The sequence below is a fragment of the Lepisosteus platostomus genome, chromosome 11 (assembly GCF_059453375.1).
Source record: "Lepisosteus platostomus isolate fLepPlt1 chromosome 11, fLepPlt1.hap1, whole genome shotgun sequence".
In the NCBI taxonomy this organism is placed as follows: Eukaryota; Metazoa; Chordata; class Actinopteri; order Semionotiformes; family Lepisosteidae; genus Lepisosteus; species Lepisosteus platostomus.
Window position 1 is genome coordinate 3,657,223 of NC_142621.1, and position 13,551 is coordinate 3,670,773.

The window sequence follows — 13,551 nt, forward strand, 5'->3', positions numbered from 1 at the left end:
CTTTGCAGTCAGTAAAAGCCCAAGTACTTGTGTAAAGAGATCCATGGATCAGTGCCAAGGGGTAATAAGACAGTCGTGTTAAATGTCACGAGGTCCAAACTGAACCACAACAGAGACTCACCTCATTGTACCTATTGCTGGGAATCTTAATGCAGGTCTTTCTCACTTCCATGTCCACCATCAGCCCATTTACCACTGGCAATGTGTACTGGTAATTCCGGAAATCCTGGAAATATAACCACAGCAGTTACTGGAGAAGCAACAAGAGCAATACGGACAATTCTGCAGCATGCTACAGAAACGCACGCTCTGCGAACTTCATACTATTTCAGGAAAAAAACAACAACTTAGTAATGCTGACTTAGGAAAACAAGTACGATGTTTTTAACAAAGACAGCTATCAATGTCAAATACCAGCTTCAGAAAAATACATCTGGGATTTAAGTCTTGCAGGAGGTATCCCTCAGGGCCAGTAGGGCAGACTGATAGCTCATCCTGTTTCAGTAAGTACAGGTTATACATGTGCCCCTAAACTACAAGGAAATTAACCTCTGCAGATACAGTCATGATTTCCACAGGGGAATTCGAAGAGATGCAGACGTGAAGGATGAGGAGGAGGGGAGAGAGAGAGAGGAAGGCCTCAGCACTCACCGCCAGCAGGTTCATGATGGTGTGGCCGGTCTCCCCGAACAGAGGCTTCCGGAAGCGCACGCTGAACAGGGGGCAGGGATAGACTGTGAGGGGGAACAAGAGGGAAGAGCTGAACCTCACAGGCAGGACGGGCAGGGCGGGCTCTCCCCTCGCCACTCCGGTCTGGAGAAGCACGCGGCCAACCCACACAATACGAGCACGAACAGGCCCGAGAGTGGAGCCGCCGCCGGGAGCGAAGCAGCTTCCCCACACAAGTCGTTCAAGGCCGAGGGGATACAGTGCGTTTCTGTGGTTTTGCTTCCAGAAAAACCCTCGGCGTAAAAGAAGTAAAGTTCTCCACAGAAACCGTGTCTCTTTCGAGAGCATGAGCGCTGAGCCCTTCCAATTTAAAACACCGGCTCTATGTAAAACCCAGATTTTAGCACAGCATCCTGGATTAGGAAGCAGAAGTGTGGAGCTGTCCACATGGTCCGCATATTGCCAGGAGAGGAAGAGAGAGGGGGACACTGCAGATTACTGCCTCCCAGACTGCGAGGACACAGTGGTCAATCCTCCACGTTGTCTTCCCTCACCACTGCGCTCACGTCTCCTCGCCAGCCCCTGCCGGGCCTCACAGCCTCGACTCCAGGCCTCACTGTCTGTCTCCTCGCCAGCCCCCGCCGGGCCTCACAGCCTCGACTCCAGGCCTCACCGTCTGTCTCCTCGCCAGCCCCTGCCGGGCCTCACAGCCTCGACTCCAGGCCTCACTGTCTGTCTCCTCGCCAGCCCCTGCCGGGCCTCACAGCCTCGACTCCAGGCCTCACTGTCTGTCTCCTCGCCAGCCCCTGCCGGGCCTCACAACCTCGACTCCAGGCCTCACTGTCTGTCTCCTCGCCAGCCCCTGCCGGGCCTCACAGCCTCGACTCCAGGCCTCACTGTCTGTCTCCTCGCCAGCCCCTGCCGGGCCTCACAGCCTCGACTCCAGGCCTCACCATCTCCTCGCCAGCCCCTGCCGGGCCTCACAGCCTCGACTCCAGGCCTCACCGTCTCCTCGCCAGCCCCTGCCGGGCCTCACAGCCTCGACTCCAGGCCTCACCGTCTCCTCGCCAGCCCCTGCCGGGCCTCACAGCCTCGACTCCAGGCCTCACCGTCTCCTCGCCAGCCCCTGCCGGGCCTCACAGCCTCGACTCCAGGCCTCACCGTCTCCTCGCCAGCCCCTGCCGGGCCTCACAGCCTCGACTCCAGGCCTCACCGTCTCCTCGCCAGCCCCTGCCGGGCCTCACAGCCTCGACTCCAGGCCTCACCGTCTCCTCGCCAGCCCCTGCCGGGCCTCACAGCCTCGACTCCAGGCCTCACCGTCTCCTCGCCAGCCCCTGCCGGGCCTCACAGCCTCGACTCCAGGCCTCACCGTCTCCTCGCCAGCCCCTGCCGGGCCTCACAGCCTCGACTCCAGGCCTCAGTGTCTGTCTCCTCGCCAGCCCCTGCCGGGCCTCACAGCCTCGACTCCAGGCCTCACCGTCTCCTCGCCAGCCCCCGCCGGGCCTCACAGCCTCGACTCCAGGCCTCACCGTCTCCTCGCCAGCCCCCGCCGGGCCTCACAGCCTCGACTCCAGGCCTCACTGTCTGTCTCCTCGCCAGCCCCCGCCGGGCCTCACAGCCTCGACTCCAGGCCTCACCGTCTCCTCGCCAGCCCCTGCCGGGCCTCACAGCCTCGACTCCAGGCCTCACCGTCTCCTCGCCAGCCCCTGCCGGGCCTCACAGCCTCGACTCCAGGCCTCACCGTCTCCTCGCCAGCCCCCGCCGGGCCTCACAGCCTCAACTCCAGGCCTCAGTGTCTGTCTCCTCGCCAGCCCCCGCCGGGCCTCACAGCCTCGACTCCAGGCCTCACCGTCTCCTCGCCAGCCCCTGCCGGGCCTCACAGCCTCGACTCCAGGCCTCACCGTCTCCTCGCCAGCCCCTGCCGGGCCTCACAGCCTCGACTCCAGGCCTCACCGTCTCCTCGCTCCTCTAGAGGAGCTCTCCCTCTCTCAGTGCTGCACAGTGCTTTCAGGAAGCCATCGGCTTCTCACTGGTCCGCCCGTGTCTGGCTGACCAGCTGGCCGCCCGGAACGAACAGCCGTTCAGACGAGAACCCAGACGGGTGGCCCGCACGTCTGACAGCTACCTGCGCTCCATTTAAGAGCTCCTCTTGCAACAATTCTTGAATTAATCATCGACAAAACCAAACGGCACATAAAACACTACAAAACGGCTAAAGACGAAAATTAAAACATAGAGCCTATCAATAGGTTATATCCTTCTTAGAATCACCTCTTTCTTCAGTAAAGTAGTTTATTGGGGGATCTAATTTCTTTCTCTGTTTTTTACAATACATTATTGATACAATATGGTCTAAAGCAAAGGCTTATGATAAATGTTTATTACATCACCTGGTGGACTTATTCCATCTGACCCATTTAATCTTTATTTGTTGAGCCACATGGGATACTAGTGAGGGTTTTGTGGTGAACCTCAAAGGTCGTACTTAGGCTTGACATGCATTTCAGCCAATGTCTTTCATCACATGTGTGAAAGTCACTCATGTGGCATCGGAAAAATGTAAGTAACTGACTAATCTTCTCATGACGAAGGACATGCAACTTGTTGCTGGTCTAGCAATAAGCAAAATTGCTAATTCATAACACTGCTACGGTTTTAGATTGATAGTTACCCTTATCTGCTAGCAGATTTGAAGAAGATCCTGAAAAGGCAAAAATGCCGTTCATTTATACCAAATACTCTTAACCTTGTGAACACTAGATGGCGCTGTCAGCACTAAGAAAAGTAAAGCCAAGTAAATGATCTTATTGTGTGTTTAACCCTGTGCTTTTCAAACTCTGTGCCATGGCATCAGAAGAGATCAGGTTTAAAAAGTGTGGTCCAGGAGTGTCACACAGCTGTTTCCAGCACTGCGCCAAGTATGACATCACCCTGTTCACCAAAAAAAGTTCTCACTCTGAAAGTCAGGGCACGATAGCCAAGTCAAATATCTTCCTCAGTCTAAGACTGATCTTAAAATAAATGCGATTTCTAGAAATGCTAGCTCCGTTTTTAAAATGATTTGCTCTGTGCCATGAAAAACTTGGGAAGTGCTGGTTTTAAGCTGGCCACACATGGTTACACGTGATCAAACGCGGACAGGTTCAGATCCAAAGATCAAGGTGGCGTAGTTATCAGGTGAAGTACTGGAAGGTACCAGATGCCCCGCATTGCGAGATCACAGGGGTTACTGCTGGACCTCCGTGCCCACTGCTGTGGTAAATACTGAACAGATTTTTTCTGCCATTCAGAAGTTTAGCTAATTGGACACAAACCACATGCTCACCACTAGGGCAACACCGAGTTCATTTCACCTGCGCTCGTGCGCGTGCGTGAAAGCAAAGCGCCGACTGGTGAAAGCCAGGTTCATTCTGCAAAGCACCTGGAACAAAACCCACTGGTTCTAAAAAGGTATGTTCACAGCCCCCGCTTTGGGAACCTGTGCCAAGTGGTCCCTGAAGCCGGTTGGCTTAGCTGTGCTCACATCGGTACTCTGCTCCCAGCCGCAGCATGAGGCGAATGGGGAAGACCTTGGCCCAGGGGGTCTCCCACTTCTGGATGAGGATGCCGAAGAGGTAGGGAGGGTTGGGCAGGAGCAGGTCCTGCAGGGACTGGAAGGTGGGGCTGATGTAGAGAAATCCGCCGTGCTCCTTGCTGCCCAGGAAACTCTGCGTGAAGAAGGAGTGACCCAGGTTGCTCACTACGTTCCCTGCAAACACACAACATGCAGAGTCAATGGAGGGCAAAAGAGGGGGGGGGCTTTTAAATCCAGCCCCGGGGATGAATCTGAACAGCTTCTCCAGCTAGGCACTGCAGAGAAGAGCAGAACGAGCTGCCCTGACTGGCCGGGTCAGGAAGGAAGAGCTAGGCTTTTGCATCTCCTGGTATAGAACAGCAATTCATGGCAAATCCCAGCAAAACGGGCCACCATGGGCCAGCCTGTCTCAGCATGCCAGCAGTAAGATTTATTTTCGTGCCAAAATAAAACAAATAAGCAGTATATACATCTAAGAATGCAAAAACATCCCTCAGGCCCGAGCGGGCAGTATTAAACAGCTGGGGTGGAAGAGGAGACAATGTGGCTTTGACACGCAGTGGGAGGCCAGACAAAGCGTCAGTCAGCAGCAAAGCCTGCTCTGCCCGTGCAGGACCCAGGCGTCGCCAGCCCGCACAGAGACCGAAAGAGAAAAGTGTGAAGTGTTTCAGTGAAACGCCACTAAATCAGCAGAGGAACATTAACTCTGCTCTTGGAGAGGTGCCCGAGCCGAAGCCACTGGCTCAAACCAGCGCTGTGACCACGTTCAGCAGCTCGACTCGGATAATGCCTGCGCGTTAAAAACCGACGGCAGGCCACGACAAAATTAACTTCCGCACGGGAGACCACCCTTCATCGCCCAGATAATTCCCTGACGTTTTTACGATCAACCAAAGCTGACGCAGATCATCTCCCGATAATAAAACTGAACCACTTCCCAAAGTAGGGTGGATAGATTTCTCCTCACGGACTTGACGTGACTATAAACAATCTATTTCATGGCGGTGGAGGGGTGGGCTTTTCACCCTTGTACAGCAGTTATTCCCTATGGGGGTGTATATCCTCACTTACAAATACACTGAAGGCATTTTACTAATTGAATGCTACCAGCACTTCTACACATCCAAACAAGCGCTTTCAGGACTCCGTCAAACAAGTCAAACGCATCTGCCAGGCCGAGGGATAACTGGCACCAGTCAAGTCCTGAACATTTCTCAGGCTCACAGTGTAGCCCCGCCACCTGCTCCGGCAGGGGTCCAACTGGGTTTTGCTACACAGCTTCAGGAACCAAGCCAACTTCCTGTCCAGAAACTGAACTCGTGTGAGGCTCCTGGGGGGCGTGATGACAGGGAGAGGTCGCCCTGATCAGGAATTGAAGCCAAGCTCACATCCCAATGGCCCGGACTCGGAGGACCAAAAGTGCCCAGAAGCAGGGGTGTCTGCAGGATGTTACTCCCGAGGGGCTATGGTCAAGGTCACAGGGGTCACCCTGTCGCCAAGAGCCATGGGCCACCGCCAGCAAAGGCCGTGAACCCGGACTCGAACCCGTGACTCAGCCGGGCCTGCCGCTCACCTGCCAGCGCGTCCTGGTAGAGCTGGACGAAGTGGCTGAAGACGTCCTTGGGGATGCTCTTCTCGTCGGGGAGACACTGCAGCAGCACCACCGCCTCGGCCTGGCCCACCGCGTGCATCCCCTTCGTCGTCACGCACCAGCACTTCCTGTTCACGTCTGGGGCGAGAGAGCAGCGTCAGATCCGCGGCCGACTGTACCCCTCCCTCGCCCCCACGCCGCCAAGACAAACCGAACCCCACTGGACAGCAGGCCTGAAGCCGTCACAAACACCAAGTTAGTAGCAAGCCAAGTTAATGACTAACTATTCTAGACCCAGGCTTGACAATATATAAGCATGTATAAAACACTACAGAGCCGTATTGCCCCCTAAAAATATCAAGTGCTCTGCTAGTATCTTGAAAATAACCAGAGCTGTTTATTCAAACAGTAAGCAAAAAACCTTAAATGCCTCTTCAATTTGTTTACTAAACACGTTTTCATTATTATATCCTAAGGAAAATCCCAGCATGGGGAGGATCTTGGTTTTCTAAGCCACTGCAAGGTAACGCCATTATTCTGCTGCAAGAACAGCTTTCAGCCGCCCAGACCGATGAGGGACAGCAGGCGCAGCGAACTCACAGTTGACCAGCTTGACCATGGCCAGCAGGTTGGCGTTGAGAACGAAGACCAGCGGGTCGGGGCCGCCCTCCTCCAGCTGCTGCATCACCGCGATCTCCGAGGGCCGCTCCTCCACGGCGTAGTCTGAGGGGTGGGAGCACAGGCGTCAGGGAGGGGCCGGGCGCCAGCGCGGTACGACAACGGGGGGGGGGGGGGCGGGGCAGCCACTCCGCCGCCACCACTCCCCCTCAACAGGGGCGGCGGGCACCGCAGTGAGCCGGCCCGCGCCAGGGGGGGACACTCGTCTGACTTCTGAGGAAGTGGGCGCCCGGAGGAAACCGAGCGGAGCTCCTCACCCGACGGGGCAGGCGCACACCCATCGAAACGAGCTGCGACGGGAGCTCATCCGATTGGCGAAGCTCCAGCACAGCTCTTACGGATTATTGATGAGTCCCCCGGGAGTCAGATCAAGAGCTGGTGTCCAAGGGCACAGAGAGCCTGCCAATTGTTTTGTACCGGACGAACTGCGTATCATGCGTTGAGCTGTAGGGAATAAGTTCTCACACCATCCGGATCCAGTAACGCTGCTCGCCTATTTACAGTAAACGTTCTCAAACGGGTTTCTAGGGGCACGGGACACGCTCGACCGCAGGGGTCGGACCACAGCGGAGACTCAGGAGGCATGAACAAGCACCTGTGAGCTGGCTCCCCGTACCTCCTTTGACGCCGGTGGAGATGAGGATGGGAGGGAGACCGTCCTCGGGGATCAGGTTCACCGAGCTGCCCACGGGGCTGCCCACAGCGGGGGCGGCGGCGGCCCGCGCTGGTGAGGCGGCCTGCGGAGAACAGCGCCGGGGTTAGCGGGGACAAGCCCTCCTGAGCCGACAGCCGATGACAGTCGGATGCCGGCTGAACCGAGACCAGATGAGCACAAGCCAGTAAAAGCATTTCAAGAGGTATTAAGACTTTTCCCAGGCGTGTAGCACGCACCGAGGCTTTCTACAGACTCGCGGCAAATGAGACCGAATACGACTTTCAGGCCGAGCGCAGTATTTAAGGGAAGGCGTGCCGTCAGCAAACCCTGCACATGCAGCTCACAAAGGGTTAACCCCCGCTAGCGGCTTTACCTCTGAAGCGCAGGGATTGGCTGCTGGGGGCTTGCAAGAGTCATGTGACACCGTCAGGGGTCCTGAAGGGGCTGCCCCACTCACTGCCACCTTTGACGAGTCGGCTACCTCTCCATTCGGGAGGATCCCATCCGCAAACCAAACCCTCCTCTGTTCCCTGGGGAGCGAGCCTACAGCCGTGGGGTACAAACACAGACAGTTACCTGTGCATCTCATGGAGAGCAGGTTGGGGTATGCGAAAAAGACAAAAAGAGATTGTATATGGCCAATAAAGTGATTCTAAGAGAGGGAAACGTCTGCTCCATTGAACACGGCCAGAGGCTTTTATACCTGAATCCTTTACTGGTAATACTGCTTTAATAAAAGTTAGAAACCATTTCTAACAGGAGCTCCAGCAAACATTCCGAAGCTTTTCTTCAAGCGTTTCCCGATAAAGAGTTTTCTTCTACAAAAAGAGACGACACCCTTTTCTGGAGTTTCTATTCACGTTATAGATAACCACCCTGCAAGGGGACCCAAAACCTACCCCGTGCAAGAACTCAGTTTTACACAGTTTACCGAACATGCATGATTTGAAGATCTTCTTCAAAACCAAAAAGGAACTCAAAATCCCGAAAACTACAACCCCAAAGCAAAAACGTTCGTGACCGTATGATGTTCTACGGGACTGAGCGCGGTGCAGCCTATCAGTGGAGTGGTGGTACACCACAAGCGACCGGCATCCTACCTTCAGTCCCAGGATGCTTCAGGACACCCACAGGCACCATGACGGTGGGAGGGGGCGAGCTGAGAGCCCCAGAAGCCTGAGCCTGCTGCAGCGGAGGAATAGTGGAACAGTATTCTGCAGGATTGTTGGGGTTGGGGCTCTGGTTACAGGTGCTCACCATGCTCTCCCAGGCTTGAACTGATTAAAGGGAGAGAAAACGTTCTTTTAAAAGGTATGCTGGGTTTATTTGAAAGGTTGGGGGACGGGAAGGGAAGGGGGGGTAATTAAAAAGCTCCTCTTAAGCGCCCAGTGCTCGTGAGAGGCTACGTCAAGGACAAACATGATGCAAAAAACATCCTGTTACTATAGAAATATCAAAAAAGCCCCCCCCCCCCGCGCGGCAAATCAGTACTACCAACACGCTTCGCCGGAATTCCGCCGTGCAGGGCCCCAGGAGCTGCACAGCTGCTGCGACCGCCGTGCGAATACTCACCATTCATCAGCACCGAGTGACAGGTGACACAGACGCGGGCTTCCTTCCTGTCCATGTACACCAGCCTGCACTTCAGGCTGCAGCACGCCGCGCAGAACACCTGCACACAAACAGAGCGGGCGACGCCAACAGGTCTTTGACTGCAGTTTAATGGGTCGGAAAAACAATGCGCTGAGCCATTGAAAAGCCGCCCTCTGATTATCTAATATCTGCTCAAATATCCAAGGTGCGTGGCGTCTGTGGAACACGGCTTAACCTTCAGATTTATAATCTACACAAGCTGAGAAATACCTGCCTTACTATTAAACCGACGAGACACCTACAAGAACGCCAGTACAATTAAACCACCAGCCTTCTGCTACAACAGCTTTGCGTTGCCGTGTAGGACACCCGCACTAGAATTGCTGTTATCACCTGAGGAAGTACGACCCCTGCCAGTTAACTGCTTGAGCCCCACCCTCGTCTTGAAAGTGAAATCTTTGTGAAGGCCGCAGGGAAGACTCCCGCAGCCTCTCTCCCGCAGGGACCGGAGAGGAAAGGACACAGCCAAGTCCTCTCTGAGCTGCTCGAGAACGGCCGCGGACTGATGCCACAACCCAGCTGACCGAGCTGTCACGAGACTCTAACTCTCGTGTAACTCTCTGGACAACGGCTCAGAGTCGCTGAGCTCCCTCTTGTATTCAAGAACAAGCTAACTGAGCCCGAGACGCTCAGAGTCGCTGAGCTCCCTCTTGGACATCAACGGACGTGCAGAGGGAGTCCTCTGGGAGACGCGTGTGTACACACACACGCACACAACATTTTCAGACGTCGGTTCGAAACCAAAAACAAAACTTTTCACAGTTCTCCATCTCCAGTCTGAACCCTCAGATCAAAACACTATAGCTTACTGTAAATCAGGACATTACAGAACACACAAAATCAATATTAAATGGTGCTGAGGCTAATGATTTTTTTAATTACTTTTACAAATTCATTAAGCTTCAGCTGCTTTGCAAAGCTTACATCACCATTTTCTCGGTGGTGTAACTGATTGTAAGGGGCAGGCTAACTACACTAGTAGCAGAGAAACGACTACGCCATATGAAACTTTAAAACGTTTCAAGCTTCTCTTTAACACTTCAGTGTCCGCGCAAGATGGGGAAAAAAAATGGAAATATGATTTTAATCCCAAACCTCAGCTCCAGATATACTGCATTCAGAAGCATCTAAATCAGACATGTCCTATCCTGATCCTTGATGACTGGTATGTCTGCAGGTTTCGCTGGTATCTTTAAAGCAGAAGCATCTCCAAGCACCTCCTGGAGTCGCTGAGCTCCCTCTTGTACTCAAGCACAAGCTAACTGAGCCCGAGACGCTCAAGAGTCGCTGAGCTCCCTCTTGTATTCAAGCACAAGCTAACTGAGCCCGAGACGCTCAGAGTCGCTGAGCTCCCTCTTGTATTCAAGCACAAGCTAACTGAGCCCGAGACGCTCAGAGTCGCTGAGCTCCCTCTTGTACTCAAGCACAAGCTAACTGAGCCCGAGACGCTCAGAGTCGCTGAGCTCCCTCTCGTATTCAAGCACAAGCTAACTGAGCCCGAGACGCTCAGAGTCGCTGAACTCCCTCTCGTATTCAAGCACAAGCTAACTGAGCCCGAGACGCTCAGAGTCGCTCAGCTCCCTCTTGTACTCAAGCACAAGCTAACTGAGCCCGAGACGCTCAGAGTCGCTCAGCTCCCTCTTGTACTCAAGCACAAGCTAACTGAGCCCGAGACGCTCAAGAGTTGCTCAGCTCCCTCTTGTATTCAAGCACAAGCTAACTGAGCCCAAGACGCTCAGAGTCGCTGAGCTCCCTCTTGTATTCAAGCACAAGCTAACTGAGCCCGAGACGCTCAGAGTCGCTGAGCTCCCTCTCGTATTCAAGCACAAGCTAACTGAGCCCGAGACGCTCAGAGTCGCTGAGCTCCCTCTCGTACTCAAGCACAAGCTAACTGAGCCCGAGACGCTCTTGGACAGAAACGGCACTGTCCCGCCGTGCGTGGAAGCCCTCACCTTGCCACAAGCCCGGCAGTGGTGCCTCCTCTTGGTGAAAGTGAACTTGACCTCGCATTTCATGCAGATCGGCGCCTGGGAATCTGGGACCCACACCGGGGCCACCTCTCCGAGGGCGGTGAACGTTTTTTTCGAAAGCTGCCCAAGGTGCCCCGCCTGGAGGTCGTTATCGGGGCTCTCCGCAGGCAGCAGCAGCCCCGGCGGAGCGAGTGACGCCCCGGAGTCGAACGCCCCCTCGTTCTCGCCGTTCACCCCCGTTGTCCCTGCCTCCTCGCTGTAGCCGTTGGCACAGGACAGGTCTCCAGCACAGGGCCGGCCCTGCGGCTCCAGGTTTTTGTTCTTGCCGTGCGGACCGAGCTCGTTCTGCACCTGGCCCGACAGCGGCCGCGGGATCTGCAGCTTCAGACTGACCGGCTGCTTGGGCCGAGCCCCTCCGTAGGGGATGCTGACGGGCTGCACGCTGCTGTTGTTCAGCTTCTGCACTGCGGGAGAAGCTCCAGTATTCCCCTGCCCGGCCTCCAAGCCTCTCGTCTGCTCGTAGCATTCCATCTTGCTCTCCTCCACCTCCTTCTCCTCGGTCACAGAGTCCTCTTTAGAGGGCAGAGGCTGGGAAGACTCATCGTCCTGGTCTTTGCCCAAGCCCTCCCCATCCAGGCCATTGGGAAGGAAGGAAACGGTGGAAGGGGACTCGGACGAGAAAGCACACTCGAGATCCTTTTCTCCGTTGGAGGAGGCGGAGGACTGTCCCGGCCCGAGTCTCTCCTCCATCTTCTTCAGTTCCCCAGTCGAGGAAACCTGGGGCCGCGAGGGTTGATTCCCCTCCTCCTGTGGAGATTCGTCTAGACCCATCGATACGTCACACATGACCCCTCCCGAGTGAGCACGGGCTTCGGATGCCGGCTGAGCCGTTCCCAGTAGCGACTCGTCCGGAGAATCGGATTCTCCGTTGCCGCAACCCAATTCTTCAGCAAGAGCTGCATGTCCCGTTCCCCCTTCGAACCCGAGACCGCCTGCGTTCTGATCTCCCTTTGGCGAGCCGTTAGCCGCGTCGTCACACCCAGGTGGCTGTGAAGCAGTCCTGCCTGTCGGGTCCTTGAAAGTGCATTCGTTTGCCGCAACCAAACCGTCCTTCTCTTTCCCCTCGGCAAACGTGCCGAGGAACGCACAATCCCTATCCTTCTTAACGGAACCCCCTTCCTGGGTCGCGTTCGAGCAATTCACGTCGATAATCCCATTCCAGTCGGGAGAGCCGGCCTCAAACGGAGGCCGATCACAGAGGACTCCCTCCGCGCATCCGTTGACGTCCGGTACGGCCGGACCGCCGTTGTCCAGAGCCGTGTTTTCCTTGCCACAGACTGCCGGACGGCTCCAAACGTCTTTGCTCAGCAATGTCCTGCCGTCACCCGCGCTGGCTGAAACCTGCCCATCTCCGCCCCCTGCGTTTCCGTCCACATTTCGCCGCGACGGCGGCGGGTGTGGGCCGGAGTCCCCATTCCGGCCGAGGGAGCCGAACTGCTCCCCGGACCGCCGGTCCTGGATCGCCGAGGCCGCGGACTCGGGAGTCTGGGGGTCCTGGCTCCCGTTAGCGCAGCAGTCCCCTTGCGTTCCCTCCCGGCTCGCCGTGGGATTCTCGGGGAGGGGCAGCTGGCCATCGCTGGTGTTCCCTCCTGGGCAGGCCAAGGCGGGATTCAGGGAAAGCAGGTGAGGAGACGGGGTTAAAATCTGAGTCCACTTTGTATCCGACACCGCGGGGGGGTCCGTTTCATCTGTGGAGAGAATTAAAAAAAACGAGCGAAAGGAGTAGCAGAGAATCGACTACGCTACAACGAACTAGAAACCGAACCACCAGAACCACCGCAAGGTCACGACATCATCGGACAACAGTTATTCAGACATGCACCATTAACCCAGAACCCTTGAGCCGCACGGCAAACTCGTATTGGAAATTCATCCTGCTGCAGCAGCACCAACGCTTGGGACTGTACCAGTCCCGACAGGACATTTGTTTTCGCGCCAGGGGAAATGATTTGAGAAAAAAAAAAATAATCAGCCGAGCGTTAAGCATCCATCCCAGCAGGAGCCTGTGCCAGGCCCAGTGGTGTTTCTGGGTGCGTGCCCGGTGCTGCCATGCTTTCTCTGGGTCCCGGCCTGATCTTGCTCCTGCAGCCCTGCCCCCTTTCATCCAACGCCCCCCCCTCCCCTCCCCTCCCCGTCCCATCCATCACACTGACACCTGAATGCTTCACGCGGAGAGCAAGAACTCCACAGACCCCACCCCTCCCCACGCACTCCTCCGAGAGAACCGCATTCTTTCAATACGCCACCACTGCACTGCTGCCACTCCCCGCATCACAGTAACACAGGAGTGATATATAACCCGCACGGCTACACGTGCACGTGCACCAACGAGAAGGGGTACAGGGAGCGCCCCCCATTTGCTACAGAACTGGTACGTGCCAAGGCATGGCCTGTCAAGCACAAGAACACCCTTCGTCACACAAGCATCACATGGCTGCCACACTAGTGTCGACGGATGCACAGCAACGCACGACGACAAAAAAAAAAATAAGAATACAGTGCAGTGCCTGGAAGAAAAAGCACCCGAATAGGCACGAAAATGCGCTCATGTCATTTAAGGTGAAGGAATTCGAAGTTTTTTGGATACTTGTATAAGACCAATTCAAGTAGGGGTCTGTGTCAGCATGAGTAGGACGCAAAGGAACAGGAAAAGGTTTATTTCCTGCAGAAAAGAGACCACGTTTTGGCTGTCAGGGCTTCT

At 55.4% G+C, this 13,551-nt stretch overlaps 1 protein-coding gene across 5 annotated transcripts in view; it reads right to left on the reverse strand.

The window, feature by feature from the left end:
* Positions 1-13,551, reverse strand: part of zfyve9a (zinc finger, FYVE domain containing 9a) — a 31,042-nt gene that overhangs the window by 6,769 nt on the left and 10,722 nt on the right. For 4 of the 5 annotated variants that reach the window (XM_088597901.1, XM_088597902.1, XM_088597903.1 and 1 more), the window contains 10 exons: positions 10,773-12,538; positions 8,740-8,839; positions 8,268-8,444; positions 7,541-7,710; positions 7,108-7,249; positions 6,435-6,557; positions 5,817-5,972; positions 4,193-4,417; positions 652-734; positions 122-226 (listed from right to left, as the gene is read on the reverse strand). In XM_088597901.1, the coding sequence (XP_088454027.1) occupies positions 122-226; positions 652-734; positions 4,193-4,417; positions 5,817-5,972; positions 6,435-6,557; positions 7,108-7,249; positions 7,541-7,710; positions 8,268-8,444; positions 8,740-8,839; positions 10,773-12,538 (3,047 nt within the window). The remainder of the gene's footprint in view (positions 1-121; positions 227-651; positions 735-4,192; positions 4,418-5,816; positions 5,973-6,434; positions 6,558-7,107; positions 7,250-7,540; positions 7,711-8,267; positions 8,445-8,739; positions 8,840-10,772; positions 12,539-13,551) is intronic. The other variant, XM_088597905.1, reaches the window with a different exon arrangement.